The sequence below is a fragment of the Ochotona curzoniae genome, unplaced genomic scaffold, assembly GCF_017591425.1.
Source record: "Ochotona curzoniae isolate NIBS_2020 unplaced genomic scaffold, NIBS_Ocur_1.0 contig_3819, whole genome shotgun sequence".
In the NCBI taxonomy this organism is placed as follows: domain Eukaryota; kingdom Metazoa; phylum Chordata; class Mammalia; order Lagomorpha; family Ochotonidae; genus Ochotona; species Ochotona curzoniae.
This window is the reverse complement of record NW_024466004.1, coordinates 18,461,161-18,480,601: the sequence shown is the minus strand read 5'-3', so window position 1 is coordinate 18,480,601 and position 19,441 is coordinate 18,461,161. Positions and strand designations below refer to the sequence as shown.

Genomic DNA, 19,441 nt, shown 5'->3' with positions numbered 1-19,441 from the left:
TTTGTAACATATTCTTTAAATTTTTTAAACCTTCATTTAGAGGGCTTTTCTTGTTTCCTTCTCTTTTACAAGATGCTAACTTTGCTGGACTACATTTTGATCTCTATGCCATAGGGAGAAGAATGATCAAGTTATTTTAAGGAATTCTTAGTTGTTCAAAATATGTTTTCCTGACTTCTCTGGAAATACTCTGACTTTATCTTCATAGCAGGACCAGAAATTTTCCAGTAGTTGGAAAAATAACAAGGAGTATTCATATTTCAAGTAATCAGCTTTTAGCCCAAGTTAGTATGTTGACCAGTTACTTTGGTCAATTCTTGCCAACCAAATTATCTTATTCTCAAATTTTCACAGCATTGTTGTCACAGCTATTCATGTCCTGGTGGTCAGTCTCACTGAAATGTTGTATACTACAGTAGCTTTGTCAGGTGATAATGCCACTCACTAGTTCTTTGTTCACCAGCTTTTGAAACTTGGGGAGGATACACGGACATGGATTTGATTCCACTCTTTGAGATCTTTGTGGGACCAATGAAATGAGAAAAAGGAAGTTTGGGGGGAGCCATGAAGGGTGAACATGTAGTTCTTAATTAAGGATATATTTACCTTCTTTACTATGGAAGTGCTTACTTCTCATTGTTCCAGGAATAAAGATGTGGGGTCATTGTGGTATGTTGGAGGAAACTGGTTCATAGACACTTTTGTTATTTTCCTTTCCTCATGCCTTTCAAATTCTTGCTAAACCACATATTATACTTGTGTTTATAGTGTAATGCTAACTGCTAAGCCACTTCAGTTTAGTGCTTACTTAATAAACCAGTAGATCTTTTGTTTAACCATCTCGCTCTGTAGTTTGATTATTTGACATATCACTTGCATGCATGTAGGTAGAAGACATATGAAATGTTTGGGGAAAGTTTATGTGGAATTACTAAGGTGATTTCCTGTATGGAATAATCTACTTTATAATGCTAGCTTTATGGAGATGTCTTTATTTGCCCATCTCTACCTGTTATTTGGGCTGAGAAGAGAGGAACAGAAATCCTCATCTGTTCTGTTAATATATGGGATGCAGTTGTATGATTAGCTGGTTAAGCCTTGTACAGTTTGTTAATTTTCCACATTCTTTGGGGGGAGGGGAGCTCTGAGGTTGGCACATCATTGATATATACTGCATGAACCAATCTTAATGTGAAACTGATACACTGCACTCTTAGTGTGAAGGCAAATCACATTTAACAATTCAGATGATACAATTTGAAAACTCAGTTCTATCTTTTTCAACAAATTCAATTGAAGCAATATATCGATAGTTCTGGTTGTTGGTTTAAATCCTGATTAAAAATAATTCAGAATACATCTTGAAATAAATTTTATCTGCGTTGATGGGAGTTGCAGCATTGTGGCACAGCAAGTTAAAATGCTGTTTGAATGCCAGCATCACATTTCTGAGTGCCAATTTCTGCCAATTTCTGCTAATGTGCCTGGGTAGGTAACAAGTCCTTTTGGCTTCTACTTCCCACATGACATATCTTTATGGAATCCTGGATCTTGGCTTCAGCCTGGCCCAAACCTGTTTGTTATAGATGTTTGTTACGAAAATTGGGTTTAGAAGGAACACTCCTTAGCATAACCAGGTTATGTATGACAAATGCTTAGCCAGCATCATATTAAATTGGGAAATGTTGGAAGGATTTTCAGTGAGATTCAGAACCAGACAGGAATGCCCACTTTTGCTTTTGCTATTCAACATGGTCTGGAAGGCTTAGCTAGTGCTATTAGGCAAGAAAAATAAATCAGAGGCACAAAATAGAAAGAGGAAATCTAACTATTCCTGTTTGCAGATGACATCATCCCATGTATAGGGGATCCATAGGATTTCACTGCAGTAAAGTTGCAACATGTTTAACCTCCAAGTTATTTAGCAAAACATAGAATCTATTCATTTTGTGTATTGTGTGACTAAGAGTTCATCAAGTTTCCTGTTGTTATATGCATATCTACAAATTTTTGCAATAGAGTGTGTGGTAATTTGTTGTGGATTGATGGAAAGTCAATAGAAAATCTTTTACATTTTTTGCTTTAGTTATTTTTTATTAGTCTTTCACCTCATTTATATAGGAAAATGTTATATACCTTATATAAAAACAAAATTTAAATGTGCTGAGGTATAAGCAGTGTAGCAATTGTGATCTCGTTGGTACAGTTGTTACAGAATATTTAAAAATATTTACCTATAAATGACAACTACACAGAAAAGATCAGTCTAGATACAGTTTTAAAATATTTACTTTATATAATATAAATTAACTGATATAAAAACTGCATCAGTTTACTATCTTCATCTTTAGTGTTTTCATATTACTATTTTATGTATTCATGTTACTATTTTTATATTTGGTGTTTTATGATTTCGAGCTTACATAATTCCTTAAAAATTGATGCAAGTTTAGTATTTTTCTGGAAAATTAATGGTTTAACTGTCATGTACCAACTCAGATAGAAGTCTTTGAAACACATCGTTATAGTGTGAGAAATTTGCCACAGTTTTGGTTTTTGTACCTGTACATACTCTTTAGGCTTTCAGAGAATTAGAGTTTCAATATATATTATATGTACATCCATTTTAAAACATTGATGGATTTAATATTTATTTCACTGTATTCTTTATGAAATTGCAAGTTGTTATGACTGCTTCGGACAAAGAAGGAATGTCAAAATTAGTGGAAAATATAGTTAAAGCATGAGTCCATTTTTGTGCAAAATTTGAAAGTTGTGCATAGTTTTTATGAATTTTTAAAGTTCCCTTACAGGCTTGAATTTAGATTTTTTTCCTCCAACCATCTTACTCTCTGATTCGATTTCTCAAGAACCTTTGAAGAACCCTGTGTACATCTTTCTCAAGAAGCGGCCATGTGGAAAAGCATGTTCCAGGTCTCCTGATTCTGTTCTTTCCAGACTGTCCTGTTTCTTCACTGCAATACATTCAGATCAGATATTTGAATTTGCTAGTCATTTGTCTTCCTGTCTTGTTCTGAAAAGCAATACCTTTGCAACATAGATTATTTAGGATACTTATTACTTTGGAAAGAAATGTAGGAAGGATTTCTGGTGTGGAAGATAGGTACCAGTAACTGGAACACATTGAAATAAAAAAAAAAAAAACACCAGGGAACTTTTCCTTTTTAGGGTACCCGTTCTCTTTTTCTGTAACTTGTCAGGTCAAACTGTTGATTTCAAAAAAGATTGACTGGAAGCATTTTGTGTTTAAATGCTTAGATTTGGCTGATTTGGGTCAATTTCACACGGGTCACGGTCTGTTCGCCAGGACAAATAAGTTCATCCATGTTCTTAGATTACAGTTTTCCTATGCAGACTAATTTGAGTATGATATTGGAGTAGTAAAACTGGCAATTTGCTTGTTAAAGGATTATTGCAACTACTTGCATATTGGTTTCTTTTAGCCCTGACACTATGGTTGTGAGTTAATTCTCATTATAGAGCTCTTACCACAGAATGATCTGTTGTGGATCGTCCATAATCTGTCACAGTGGAAATTAAAAAAGAGAAAAAAAAGATTGCAAAATGTTATGATATTGTACTGCAAATATGTTGAAAATTGTTGGTAATATTTTTTCCAGACAAGTAGTTACTGGAGAAATTAAAATGTAAAATTAATTATGGTATTATGGTATATACAAGCTGAACATGGAACAGACAGAGCAGCAGTGTGAACTGGTTGGCGCCCTCCAGTGGTAAACTGCAAATTGCCTGTGTCTTCCTGTATATCGTGAAGAACACTGGAAATCTGGGTGAGGAGGGGCAAGGTGGAAAGGCAACAGTTAATAAGTGGATAACTGATGGTGATAAAAGAGGACAGGATGTTGGAACACGTAAATTAAGAACCTTTCTCTATGTTAGGACTTTGAAAAGTCAGGGAGGAGCTGTTACAATGATGCAGCCCTGTAGGGCCAGCACTGAGCTAAGTACTTCCACCTCTATGAAGTGGATTTGGCTATCTACTCCATGTATAAAATAGGATGCTAAGATTCATCATTTAAATAACTGCTTTAGGCGTTACCAGACATGAGAAATCACCTGCTAACTCCATCTCCTAAACTTGAGACTGCCCTGTGGTGCTTCTATAACACTCTTTTCTTTCTAGGAATCATATTGTAAGATTTTTAACTAATAAACACGACTTTCAGAATGTATATTTTTCCTTTATTGGATCTTTAGGAATGAACAAGTTGCTTCTCAGTGAAATGAAAGAAATAATGTAACATATTTCTAATAGTTTGATAACTGTGATATTAAATAATCTCTACAGCAATATAGAAAAGTTGAATATTTGAATAGAAAAATATCAACAATAGGTTAGATTTATTTGCAGAGCACTGACAAAGTGCCTTGCTTAAAAGCGGATTTGACCCATGATGGTTTGGTCTCACTGGTGAAGTATATTCATCCTTGGCATTTAGCAAAATATAATGTGGTATTTTATCTTTTGAAGTAGAACATCATGGACATTTTCCCTTCATTATAAAGTAGTCTCTAAGAAAGAGGTTGAATCATTTATTGTAAAGTACACATTTCTATTGTAATGACTTGTTATAGACAAATGGTTTTAATAAAGAGGAGCTTCTTGAACATTTTTTTATGTCAACATTGCTTCGCCACAATATTATGCAGAATTTTCCAGTTGAAGCTCTGTTCTTCCTCAAACCTAAATTGAAATCAAATCTAAACTGAAATGGGGGGAGGCAAATATATCCATCTAATTTGCAAGTAAGAGAATGTGTCTGTCTTTACTTGCACATTTTCACAGTTGCCTGGACCCCAAAACACATGGGCTGAGAGTTAAATATAAAACAGTTTGCTTGGAAAAACCTTTGCTGTATGAAGTAATTGCCACTAAATACCTGTGGATTAACAAAGTGATAATTTTCCAAAAGTTTTAAATGATATTTCTGTTCATGTAAATTTGGCAATGTTTAGTCAATTTTATTATATGTATTGGGATCCCAGGAAAATAATATCTAGGAAAATTTTATGAACTAAGAGAACTGAATAATTTCAGTTCTTCTGGTTAACTTCTCCCTCAGCCTATGATTCTGTGCATGCTTTGTGTTCTTATTTCAGTTTTGTCAAGAATTGCTTGTGTAAATAAGTTTGTTTTGTTTTCAATATTTGTTATATTTATACATAATAAATCTTAGCATAATTGGTCCTAGGATATAGAGTGGTTTCTTTTGCTACCTATGAAATCTCTGTTTTGACCAACTTGGGAGGCAGGCAAAAAGTGAACTTGTCTATTGTGGAATTCATCTAAAATAGTTTCAGTATTTGGTGTTGTAAAATAATATACAGTTTGTGGTTATGTCCCCATATATGCTAAGATCAGTATTGGAATAGCCCTAATAAAACAGCCCTGTCATACCTCATGAATAGACTTAGGGAGATGTGTTTTCAAGCATTGCAAGGAGGCAGAAGCTGGACAGGGGTGGGGTGCTGTTCAATGGTGACTGAGCTTAATCCTCTTTTCCCCAGGAAAATGAAGCAGACTTTTCAACACTGAGATCAGATTCAGGGCTCTGCAATAATTTCTATTGACATCATATAAGAACATGGAGTCTTCAGTTGTGATGGCTCTCATGGAATACATAATTTAGCTTCTCAGGTCTGACAATATCATGGACCATGACCTGTCACCTTGAGTAACACTGTATTAGGACATCACCAGTGCTGTGCATGAAACAATGTATAACCACCTTGATTCTAATTCATAACATTCAAAGTTTATGGTGGATTTGCACACTTGAGGTGTGTGTGTGTGTGTGTGTGTGTGTGTGTGTGTGTGTGAATGGGAGAAGAACATGGAAAGCTTCACACCAACTCACTGCCTATTGAAAGGGGCCTTTATTTTGAAAAATACTTATGTCAGTTTATTACATTGAGGGTATGTATTTTTCCTTGGATATAATTCTTTTTCGTGAATTTTATATAGTCACAGAATTTTACTCTTGCTTTATATTTTAGAGTGTATATTGGATACATTACACTTGATATAATGCTGTCTTAACTTTTAAGTGTTAATGATACTTTTGTGTTATTCTCTAGTTTGGTTATACAATAGTGAGCTCCTAGTTGACAGTTATTGCTGACATGTAACTCATTCTGTACATAAATCCCAATATACGATTAATTTTGAATATTAAGACTAGAATTACTTGCCTCTTTTTCATTATGATTCTGGCTAAACACTGATCAGTCATTGTGATGACAATCTAGACATGTGACCAAGTATTGACAGACTACATAATCAAAAATGCTTTATCTCTGTTGGTGGCAGCTGTACCACTAGCCTTGTCTATTGAACAGCCTTGTCAATGTGAAAGCCCTGGTGGTAAATGACAGAGTGAGCTTTTTAAGAACTTACCGATGGTGCCCGATTTCCATGTCTTCCAAATTCTGCCAGAAGTATAAGATGTATGTGTTAACATAAGTGCTATTAATAATTTCAACTAAAGTGTCCCCAAGTAAGGAGCTAAGAAAAATGGTTAAGAAATGAAAATCAATTAGCATCATTATTGATTTAGGTGATAGTCCTTTCATTAAGTGACTGATAGTACAGCTGCTTTCCCATTAATATATTGGCTATTTTTTTCTCAACTTTACGGATTTAAGATGAATGTGCTGTGAATCTTCCTAGTTAGGATGGGTTGAGTTAGGTAAAGCACCTTTGTTTTCTTTCATTCTGTCTGTCTGCAGGTTGTGAACTAGGTGCTCCTTACACCAGCCAGGAGCTCACCAGGAGAAAAGATTCTGGGTGTCTCAGGCTCAGTTTAGCCCAAATTCTGTAGTTTCATTCATTTTTATTTAAGCTCATAAGATTGTGAAGGCATTTGGAAATCTGAGCTGTAATTTGACACATTTTCTGGCATTATTTATTATAAGTAATGTATCTAGAATGTGTTCCAATGAAGTAGCATCATTTCATCAATTACATTGGGTAGAAGGAAAAACTGAGATTATTTTTCTCACAGCTTCTTTATTTAGTATGTTTTTGTTTAAAGATTTAAATATTAATGATGTTTATGTAATTTCCAGACTCACATTTTCTTTTCCAAAACTTTACTATTAGCATTGTTATAATATGCATGATATAACATATATTTGTATTTTCTCAATGGGCCTTGTTCTACTTTATTTAGCTTTTATGTAAAAAATAAATTCTATTTCTTTTTAGGGAATTCCTGGATTTCCTGGAAGCCAAGGACTAATGGGCCAAAAGGTGAGTATAAATGAGAATGTAAGAGTTTAGGTCTGGAGTGCTCATTAAAAAGTAAGTTGACATGTTACTAATTTTACACAGAATCCCTCTTTATGGCATTCATGGTAATGGTTAATTATTCCAATATGATATAATTTTGCAGGTTGTTGTTTTGGCTACATAAATTAGTTTTCTTGTTTCTATTATTAATAATGTAGATAATATTAATTTGGACTTATATAAATGTATTCTTTTTAATTGAACACATTTCAATGTTTTGTGCCCTAAGATAATCTTTTTGGAATAGCTTATTTCTTCCTGGAATGTATCTTTAGATGCTCCTTTGGGTTTTATTTTATGTCTTCCTGTTGCTCTTGTTTTTGATGGATAACTTTGTGAAATATGAAAGGTTGGCAGTTGTTCTCTCTTAATAAATTAATTACTTCTTATCTGCTTATTGGTAGTGTTTATAATAAAATTTATTCTAATGATTATTTTATAAGCTATTTATCCCTTTGTTTAGTATTCTTTTATGAAATTGAATGTGTTTTTTTAAAGATTTATTTATTTTTTTATTGGAAAGTCAAATATACAGAGAGGAGGAGAGAAAGAGAGGAAGATCCTCCATCTCTTGATTCACTCCCCAGGTGGCCACAATGGCCAGAGCTGACACAATCCAGACAGGAGCCAGGAGCTTCTTCTGTCCTCCACTTGGGTGCAGCATCCCAGGGCTTTGGGCCATCCTTGACTGCTTTCCCAGGCCATAGGCAGGGAGGTGGATGGGAAGTGGAGCAGCTGGGACATGAACCAGTGCCTATATGGGATCCCAGTGTATGCAAGGAGAGGATTTTAGCTACTGCACAGGGCCTGAATTTGTTTTTAATGTTCTTAAAATTCATTATGGTGTATCTAGATATAGATTTGCTTCTATGCAGATTATTGAAAATTGAGATTACATCCTAGGCCATTAGTGTTATTTCCTCTTATTGTGGAGAAGTTCATTTATAATCTTTGTACTCCCTCTATTCTCTACACTTTCTCTCTGGAATTTTGGTTAGATCCTCCTAATTTTGTACTCCACCTGTCTTACTAGTATTCTGACTCTGTCTTACTTTCTAGTTAATATTTTTAACTAATGTTCAATGTAACTATTCTTCCTTTGTTTTGTCTAATCAGTTATTAAAACTATTATCTTGGTCCTGTGTGGTAGCCTAGTGGCTAAAGTCCTTTCCTTGCACTCACTGGGATCCAATATGGGCACCTGGCTTAATTCTGGCAGTTCTGCTTCCCATCCAGCTCCCTGCTTGTGGCCTGGGAAAGCAGTTGAGGACGGCCCAAAGCTTTGGGACCCTGCACCTGCGTGGGAGACCTGGAAGAAATATTTTTTTAAGCACTTAGCCACAAACCAAGAAATTGAAGTAAAACTGCTACTTTTTCCAAAGTTTTTATTTTGAAAGGCAGATTTATAGAAAGAAAAGGAGAGACAGAAAGCTCTTCCATCTGCTGATTCACTCCCCAATGGCCACAATGAGCACAGCTGAGCCAATCTGAAGCCAATACCCTGGAACTTCTTCTGGGTCTCCCGTGTTGGTGCAGGGGCTCAAGGACTTGAACCATCCTCAAATATTTGTCCAGGCTATAGACAGGGAGTTGGATTGGAAATGGAGCAACCAGGACATGCACCAGCATCCAACTAGTGTGGCAGGTGAAAGATTAGCTTACTATGCCACTGAGTTGGCTCCAAAAATGCTGTTATTCTAAGCAATAGTTTTTCTTCATTACATGTAACTTAACAGCATTTAAATACAATGAAAACAACAAAATTTTTTCTTGATTTTTTTCCAAGTTTCTTGCCAACATGTTCTGAACTACTTGATCATCCTTTGAAAGTGTGATGTGTCACTCCATAATTCACAATGAATGTGAATTCACAATGAATGAATGAATGTGAATGAATGACTCTAAGCCCTTATCATTATGACATTAAATTTCTTATTTTCCTACTCTGAAAGACAGACCACTGGGGTTAAGGATGTGAATTTTTATTCTGAAAAGCTTTGGTAGTGATATACAAATTTTAAATTTGATCTCTATTTTATTTTTAGGGAGAAATTGGGCTTCCAGGACCAATAGGGAAGAAAGGAGCACCAGGAATGCCAGTATGTTAATAGCTTTATTATCAAGATGTTTGAAATCCAATTATGATGTTCCAAGAGTTAGTATTCTAGGGTTCATAAAATTGAATTGATATATCAATAAGGGATATTTGGATTCTATAAAGTATATCTGTTTCTAAGAAACATATTATGTTTATGGTCATTTCTAGAGGAATCAGTATTTAACATTTAAAATGTTTCATCTACTCTGTTAACATAATTCATATTTTATAATTTCAATATCTCATAAAACATCCTAAATTAAGCACATAGTAAGTGATGCCATACTATGATCATTATTTCATATTGATCATGCTTTCTGACGTATTACTTTTGCCATGTACTTTAAATGTATATAATAGTATTTACATAAGAATCTAAATTAATTAATTCATGTCTTAATTACTGGAGTAATTATAATTGTTAGTTTGAAAGATTCTATGTATTTATTTGCAAGACTGAGTAACAGAAAGAGACAGAAAGTGATCTTCTATCTGTTGGTTCACTCCCCAAATGACCATAATAGGCAGGTCAGGGCTGGGCTGAAGCCAGGAGCCCAGCATTCCTTCCAGGCCTGCATGTGGTAGGTGGAGCCCAAACTCATAGGCCAGCTTGATTTTATTTCCAAATATTGTTGAAGGTAGAATATGTAGGTAATGTTGGTCAAGATAATATATGAAGAAGCCTTAGACGTTGTTTAAAAAAAAAAATACGCATGTAGAAAAGCTCTACTGTTGTCTTTCATGAACTCTCTAGAGATGTTTACAGTTTGTAAAATTTTCAAGCGACCACATCTTAATTGTTCAAGAATTCTCTATTCCCTTGCATGGTTTGATTTTTATTTAATTTTGTTATTCTAAATATGAAGATATTTGATGAATTTCCCAAATGTAGTATTGTAATTTAATGTTATTTATTATGAAAATGCATAATTTAGAAGCTGATTTAGTTTTTAATTTTTTTCTCCAAATAACTCTTAAAATTCTTACTTTAACATATAGGGTTTGGTGGGAAATGCTGGCTCACCAGGCCAGCCTGGAACACCAGGACCTAAGGTAAGTCCATTGAAATGTACAAGATGGAGATTCATGTGATCACAGTGGCCATTGATAACTGATAAAAAAATTTGGAACAGAGGAGAAGGAAACATGCAGAAAGAGGGACAAGTAGAGAGAAAGTGATGTATATATGGAGAGAGAGAGTACCCCACCCACCTACTGCTTCTGTCTCTCAAAATCCCGAAATAGCCAAAGCACGTCCACTCTCTAGCCAGAGGCCTGAACTTCAGGCAGGTCTCCATGTGGGTTTCAAGAATCTAATTGCCTGCTGCTCTCAGAGTTTGCCTTAGCAGGAAGCTGGAGTTAGGAGTGTAGCTAACCCTTTAACCCATGCTCAGCTGTGGGATGTGAGCATCTTACCCTCTAGGAAAAATGCTTGTCCCTTCAATGAGAGTTTTAACTACATTGGTTTTTACTATGAATGTGTTTTTCTTTTTTTTATTGCATGGATGGTCAATTGTAAGAATGAAGTCATAGGACAAAGCACTGTATATGAAACAGGCTGAAATAAAACAGATCTGGGAAAAGCTCATGAGGATTCAGAAACTTAACAATTTGTCCTCCTTCCATTTTGCTGCTTGAGTGAGCACCTGGAAGTACTTAGAACTCTACGGAGCCTTGTTTCAAAACACTGACTAAAGATAGATTTTACTAATTTTCCTGTTTTCTTTGGTAGTTTTCCTTAGTGGAATGCTGGTGGAGATAGATGGGTGGATGGATGGATAGATACATACATACATGCTTTTGGTAAAATGACTCATTGTAAATTTTATTTAGATATTCACTTCCTTATTCTTGTGGGGAAGATAGTTTTTTTTCCCCAATCTTTCAGATAATAAAATAAGCTTGGCAAATATATTTTGGATATCAGGTTGGGTTACTTTAAGGTGAAATAGAAACTGAATATCCTGGTGTGAATTTTTATAGGGATATAAAATCCTGTGCTCAGAGAATTGTTTCTTTTGTGCTTAGGTTTAGCACAAGGATCTGTTTACTGACTTTTGTACTAGGTTATCCATTTCTACATGCCAAGCATTTTCCAGCTATATGTTGACTTTGTTTTCAGTATCATTTGGGTAAATATTTTAGGATGGGAAAATTGAATTTAATAGGGAAGGGGATCATACCAAATACATTCTGGCTAGATTCAGGAAACTACTTGTATCCCAACCTATTTATTGTTTAGATTGAAGGGGAAATTTTCAAAGGAAGTACTAAAGTTGTTGTTTTGGAAGCATTCAACCTTGGAGTAGACGTTGTTTCAGAGAAATCGATCTTAGTCTCCCAGCTGGGTACATGACCTGAACTATTCTAATTTTAATTTATAAGTTATTTATACAAATACAATAAGAAAGGGAAGAGTAATTGTTTAAGGGAGACCAATGACCAATGATAAGAGTGGCTAGTATTTCATCTACGTTGGACTCTTGTGGGTCCTTGGAATTTGTGAAATTTAACAGCAGTAGACATAAACAGAATTGGTGTAAAACTGCCAAATGACTGAATTTGCCAAGAAGTGGTTCATGAATTCTGAATGCCTTTTGTAAGAAGGACGTAGAGAAATTATATCCTCCTCCTTAAAAACAGGATGAGCTCTCTCTCATGGTCTTCTAAAGAATGGAACCTGATACTTCAGGCTTTTTCATTAGCCCCATCACACAGTTGACTCACACTGAAACGTAGGTCAATTAAATATCTGATTTATCTTTAGAAGATTTTAGGAAGCATTGTTTGTAATATCTACCACTTGAATAAATTGCACTGATTGTGCAAGGCTAGTAAAGTGAATATTTCTGTATCACAGATTATTTCATTTATTTTTACATTTATTTGGTTTTCCTCATCTTGGGATTATGCAGTTGTTTTGTTAAAAACAAAGCTCAAATGTTAAAGTTATACTTCCTAATAATAGTCATGCATTTCCTAAGCCCAATATTATACTTATATTTGCTTCTCTTTCCTCCTTTCTTTCTTATAATTTTTGATATAATATAATGATATAATTTCAAGTTGCTTTATAATCTCATGGTTAATCATGCATTAAGTAAAGCTATAGTTAATGAAATAAGCCAACTCAAAAAGATAAATATCATACATTGTCTCTGATTTGTGATAATTAATATATAAAGTACCAAAAAATTTCCATGTATTTGAGTGAAGCTGATATCTTGCTATTTTATTACAGTGATATTTCTCCCTTTTACTTGTTGAATTAAAGAATTTTTCTTAATATGTAGGGTTTATGTATAGAAACTGTATTTCAAATAATTTGAAAGTTGAAAATGTAAAGATTTCAAGTGTATCCCCTTATGTATCTGTATCAAATTTCACTTATTTTGATTCATTGACAGGGGAGCAAAGGTGAACCTGGACTTGCAGGTAGTCCTGGAGCTTCTGGGCTCAAGGTATCTGTGATTTGGTGCAATTGAGAATATTTCCAAAGAAATGACAAATATGTTATCATTTGAGAAAATTAGCATTTTGACATCCTTAAGATACATGAAATTAAAAATCTTTTAAAACTGTCTACCATATAAAGGAAATGGCTAATGGAGGTTTTATGTGTGTTTTTTAAGATCTTATTGTTGGTTAATAAAGGTATGAAATAAAATTTGGCTTAATAAAAGTTGCAATCTAATATAATGAACTCTTTGGTTCAGGGATTATGAAACTCTAAACAGAAAGGCTTATGACTCCTTTGGTGATTTAAATAGTTGTCTTCAAACAGTTCAGGCATATTTCCATGCCATTTAAAAATGTTTTTTAGATTTTAAAAGTAGAGCAAGATTTACTGGCTCAAAAGTGGACATAAGAGAAAACAAAAACAAAAACAACGAGAATAAAACTTAATTTCCACTGAAAAAGGGTGGGTTTTGGTTAACATATTAGAGATTGGGGATAATGAAAAAAGGCAAAAACAAAACTCAAGAAAAATATTCAGGAATGTTTCATTTCTTACAAATAGATCCCAAATATTGTGAAGGTGTTAGCCACTCACTGGCTGAAAGCTTTAAAAAAAAAAGTCTATTTCTAGAAGGAGAAGCTCCTGTAAGTTGCTGGAGAGTGGGGCAGTTGAGTGAAGATGACTCATGTAAGGTATCTTGCTTTGAGAACAGATCAAACATTTACTTCTAAGGAAATAGTACTCAGTGTATATGAATCAAATCATAGATATGTAAAAAATTAACTATAAAGATGTCTATCCTGGGGCCCGGTGGCATGACTTAGCGGCTAAAGTCCTCGCCTTGAACATGCCAGGATCCCATATGGGCACCGGTTCTAATCCCAGCAGCTCCACTTCCCATACAGCTCCCTGCTTGTGGCCTGGGACAGCAGTCGAGGACAGACCAAAGCTTTGGGACCCTGTACCCGTGTGGGATACCTGGAAGAAGTTCCTGGATCCTGGCTTCGGATTGGCATAGCATCGGCCATTGTGCTCACTTGGGGAGTGAATCATCAGATGAAAGATCTTGCTCTCTGTCTCTCCTCCTCTCTGTATATCTGACTTTCCAATAAATAAATAAATTTTTTTTAAAAAGATGTCTATCTTAATATTATTTATAAAAATTGAAATTTAGAAAATAAATTTTAAACAGTAGGAAATCTATCAAATAAAGTATTATCTATATGGTAGAATATTCTTAGAATTAAAAATCATGCTATGAAAGTACATAATGCCATGTGAAGAAAATTGCAGTATTATTTGGGAATGAAAAGACATCAAATTTTGCATTTAGGGTGAATATATATATGTGAGACAAAAATATATAATAAATGAAAACACTGAGTGATGATATTTATGAACTTTTACTTTTCAACTTAATAACATGAAAATGTTTTTGAAAGTAGCAATATGAGAAAAAAGATTGAAGGACAAAATAAAATGATTAGTAAATAGTTAAAAAAGAATACATTTTACTTGTCTTATTGTTAGAACTATAAAGTACATTAAAATACCAAATAATTAAATAATTGCAAAATGTGACATGTTGTCAGTGTCTTTCAACTGAAAAAGATAGTGGAAAATGCACAACATTTTATTGGAATTCTGGTGTTGATTTTATTCTTTACTAGTTCTGTAGTCATGACTCTAATTGTCAACCAATATCCAGCCATTCATTGTTAAACTTGAGATGTTACGTGAGAGAGAAAATAAGCTGTATTTTTTTGTAAGCAGTCTGTCTGGGATCTTTATGGAATTTCTATGTTATCCAGGGAGAGCCAGGATCATCGGGTCTGCCAGGAGAACCAGGATACATGGGTTTACCTGGAATTCAAGGAAAAAAGGTATGCTTGATTTAGAAAATTGAAATAACTTTTTAAAAATAAGTCATTAAAGGGAGGGCACAAGAAGGGAGGAAGGAAAGTAGGAATGGAAGAAAGGAGAAGGGGAGGCAGAATGAGAGAGAGATCTCTTGTCTTTTGGCTTATTCTGCAAATTCCTGCAGCAGCCAAGGAGGAGCGAGGCCAAAACTTTGAACGTGGAACTTTGCCTGAGTCTTCCACGTGCACTGCAGGAAATCAACTGCTCACACTATCATGAACTTCCTCTCGTGCACATTAGAAACAAACTGGATTACATTCCTTTGTGGGTATTGTCTCTTAGAGGTCTTGGAAGAGGAGTGACTATCCGAAAATATAAACATATAGTAATATTCTGTAATTTCAAAAAATTTTCGATTATTTCAAATGAATTTCAGGTTTTTGTTAAACAATATAAAGCATCCTTCTAGAAAAATAAATACCACTCTTACCAAAAACAGGACAAAGTTCTGATTGGCTAAAAGCTATTACATCCACAGTGTTTTGTCATGTTTTGTCATACTTGTTCCTATTTATGGAACAAGTATGTCCCTAATAGGGTTATTTAAAAATAATTTTAAGCAGTTTAAAATGCAAATCATACATTGCTTTTTAGAAAGTGGTGAAACAAGAACAAGATTAGAGATTCTCATCCTTTTGCTTTTATTTTGTTAAAGTAAAGGTAATCTAGGATATATCTATAAAAGCAGTATTTGTAAGTCTGGACAAGCAACTGATGCTTTTATGCCAATGTCCAAATAACTGCCCAGGCATACATTTCAAGCTAAAAGTACTTGTTAATTGGAGAGGACAGCAACATGACTCATAAGAAAAAAATGCAAATATTATAAGTAAAAGCTATAAATTTGATTTCTCTTTGTAAACTCTGTAAACTTCCAGACACTTTTGTCAATGATGGTAATAGCCATTTGCCTCACACGGGAAAAACTGAGATGTTTGGAATTAATAATATGGTTGAGCAAAACTGGTGCTCTTCAAAGCAGCCAAATAAAAAGTTTTGGTTGGGATGCCATGGTTGCTTATGGAAAGTCTCACAAATTTGGTCTTAGTTGACGAGAGGTCCGAATAGGAGCATTCTGTTTGGGACAGATTCTGGTGGACTTGTTCCATAAGGTTTTCTGCAGTGCAGTTGGCTAACTTTCTCAAAAGACCTTCTTGGGTAAGCAGATATTACCATTCTTCAGACCTTTAGCAAGTAACCAAGAAAAGTACTTTAAATATTCTCACAATTTCTTTTCGTTTTGAGCCTGTTCTGGCTGTTCTTGAACCACTTGCACTTCTAGTTTAGCCATTCTTATAATTTTGCTATGTCTACAGGATTGTATTACTAAAACATTTTTAATATTTTGTAATCCCTGGAAGAAACCTTCAGCAACTTGACCCCACTTGTTGAATATTTCCATTGAATGATCTGTTCTTGACTGCAGCTTATCTGAATGCAACAGTTTTGGCATTGATTGAACAAAAAGCTTGATTTTCAGACAGAATTGTGTAAGCTGAATCAGTTAAAACTTATAGAGTCTTATCTATTGTTTTACTATTAAATCATTTTGTCCTATTAAATACATGTAAGATTTATTTTTGCCTCATTAATGAATTTGTAAGGTCCTTTGCTCAGAGCTTGAAGTTAAAATCATCTTTTGTTAGAAAAATGTATTCATTTGTGAAGTCCCAATTTCTTTGGTGCCATTCCCAAACTTTTTATCTAGCATAATAATTTCACTATTCTTTGACTCAAGCTTCAGCATCAATTAGATATTTGTTCTTGTTTTAATTTTATAAATTACATTGTACTGACAAGGATGCTTTCAATCTGATGTCTTTAAAAGACAACTGCTTCAAACTAGATCTGTTTCAGACATTTTATAACAAATTAATGTGCACTAATTTTGTGAAAAAAAATTTATAGTACATGCTTAGAGTTTTCCTGATACACACCTTCCAAAAATGTTTGAAAACTTGTTTACTGGCTTTGTTCTGGAAAGTATATCCACTCACACTCATATTCCTAGCTGTTTCTGCTTCCTAACATTTATTTTTCTATCCCTTTTATGTTACCTATTTGGTCCCTATATTATTAAATGCAATTTCAGTTTTGCCATTTTTTGTCCAGAAGTGCTATAGGAAATATTAGCTGAGATGGGTGTTGACCCTTCAGTGGCAATTAAGGATTATATTGTTACTGAATATTAATTAAACATATGATCTCTCTTTCTCCCTCTCTCTCTCTCCATATATATATATATATATTTGAGTTCAAGAAATTGCTACTTAGAAACTTGCTGTTTTAAGGAAAGTCTATTTTTCTATTAAACACAAAAGCTGGTTATGTTTATATATTATCATAAGGTACAAAAGAAAATTTTGTGAATGTTTCTATGTCTGATTTATCTTCCCCAAACAAGTTTTATAATCTGTGAAAATGAGGCCAAGCTTTTGTTGGTCTCTAATTTTCTTTCTAGATGAGAATTTTTGTGAAACTTATGATTGTGGACTATGAGGTTTCCTCCAGAAGCTTGTTTTTGGAGAGTATGTTTTCTTAAATGTCACTTGTACACATTGTGCTTTACTTTGTCATTGTTTCCTATAAACTTGTGGCTACTATGAGCTTAACGGAAGATTTTTAGTTTGATTTGTCAAAACAAGCCCTCTTGTTAGATTGTTTAACCTCAGACTGTGAACCATACAGAAAAAAAAATTTCTTTTTCCTGGTAAAATTGAGATAGTATTAAATTTGCTTTTGAATGTTGGAGCATAAGAAAGTGTTCTTTCAGGATATCTCTTTGGCACAATGTGGTTTTATTGTTTTCCCAGATACTGTGTCAAGAGTCAGCTCCTGTGTACACAGGAACTTGTGGAATTTGTATGAAACCTTACAGTTTTCTCCTTGAAGAGAAACATGTTTATTTGAAAACATAGAGAATATACTATGTTATGATACATGTTAAACTACCTTTGTATTTAGGGGGACAAGGGAGATCAAGGTGAAAGAGGCATTCAGGTATGTGTTTTGCATTTCTTTTTTAAACTTTAAAATTGGGGTTTTGTTCTTCTTAATTCTTATGTTGTTTTATCCAGTCCCTTTCTTTTTCCCCTTCAATGTCTAGTTGTTGAGTCCTTTTCATACTCAGGTTCTCAGACAACACCAAAATAATATACATTTTTTTTATCATTTTTGTTGTCATTGACAACTTGGGAGCCAAATAAACAAAATGAACATATTTTTGCATAATTTATATCTGTCCATTTGTATATCTGGTTTGTTAATGGTTTGTTTCTAAAATGATTTTAAATTGCTTGCATCAAAAACATAAGAATGATTAATGCCAGTATGAAGTATATTCAATTATGAAAGTTCTAGGAATTCTAGATACAAGTGAAGAAATTTCAAATTGAAATAATTGTCAAAAATTGCTAAATTCACATTCTAAATAGTTCCTTCTAATGACATTATTCCTTTAGAGCTGTATTACTAAATAGTTGTTTTTCAAGCAGTTGTTTACAGGAAGGTCTTTATATATTATCATGAAATTTCTTTATGTTATTTTTAGTTATAGAAGCAAGGTTAGTTTTTCATCTCTGTGTGTTTTGATTTTGGTAACTTGTCCAAAATTACATTTGACATCTTTCTCCATAAACCATCTTGTGTTCATAGATTTCTTTGATATCAGCACAGTCAACCCTTCTGCTCACTTCAAAAAAACCTTTACATCTTCCTAAAAGCTAGTTTCTCTCCACTTAACCATTCAGTTCTATGGGCCCCAAGTGTCTTTTGAACTCGTCACGATTTCCTGACTTCACTGTCCTAGTCATGTTATCAGGGATCCTGGGTTACTAACACATTCTTGTAACCAGTCTTCAGGAGTCCAGTCCACCCTTCCTCATCACACTTGACCAATACGCAGTAGATTCTCTGTGCAGCTGTTCAGGAATCCTTCAATGACACCCTGCACATTTCAGTGTAATGTCTGTTCCATAAGGTGCCTGCTGGTAGGATTAAATCTGTTTTGCTAGTGTTTTTGCTTGTCATCCTGCACATGCATCTACTCCTGCTTTTCTCCTTTAGCCAAAATGAACTACAGTGTCTTGCCTATGCCATGTGTGTCTTCTCTCTGGGTATACCTTCCAACTCAAGACTGTTCTCAAGAGCAATACATATTCCCTATACCCTATGTCAGATGCCCCATTTTAAGTTACAAGAGAATGCAGCACAATTATTTAATTATGTGTTGTGTATTTGTAAATCAACATTTACATCATTCCTGGTTGAACTGCTCACCTTTCCCATCCCATAGTAAGCAACTTGAAGGCAACAATTGACATCTTTGTTTCAGTGCCCCTGCGTGGCAGAAAATGGGTGCTGCTCAATAAATATTGGCAATTAACTTATATAATCAAAGAATAAATGACAATGCAAGAATGATTGAAAGGTTAGTCACAAGATATTTCATTGATTATAACTAGCAATGTGTCTTCCTCGTATCTAATTATCTTCTAAAATATTAGGATCAAGTAGTACTTAAAGAGTTAGCATAGTCATTCTCTGTGTAGTTATAGTTCAACACTCGTTATTGAATCACAACAAATGTGTGATAATTACTATACATACATCTCATCAGTTCTCGTGCTTG

At 34.2% G+C, this 19,441-nt stretch overlaps 1 protein-coding gene across 2 annotated transcripts in view; it reads left to right on the top strand.

The window, feature by feature from the left end:
* Positions 1–19,441, top strand: part of COL21A1 (collagen type XXI alpha 1 chain) — a 108,458-nt gene that overhangs the window by 81,141 nt on the left and 7,876 nt on the right. For both annotated transcript variants that reach the window (XM_040983030.1, XM_040983031.1), the window contains 6 exons: positions 7,250–7,294; positions 9,379–9,432; positions 10,431–10,484; positions 12,839–12,892; positions 14,703–14,774; positions 17,776–17,811. In XM_040983030.1, coding sequence (XP_040838964.1) covers positions 7,250–7,294; positions 9,379–9,432; positions 10,431–10,484; positions 12,839–12,892; positions 14,703–14,774; positions 17,776–17,811 — 315 coding nt within the window. The remainder of the gene's footprint in view (positions 1–7,249; positions 7,295–9,378; positions 9,433–10,430; positions 10,485–12,838; positions 12,893–14,702; positions 14,775–17,775; positions 17,812–19,441) is intronic.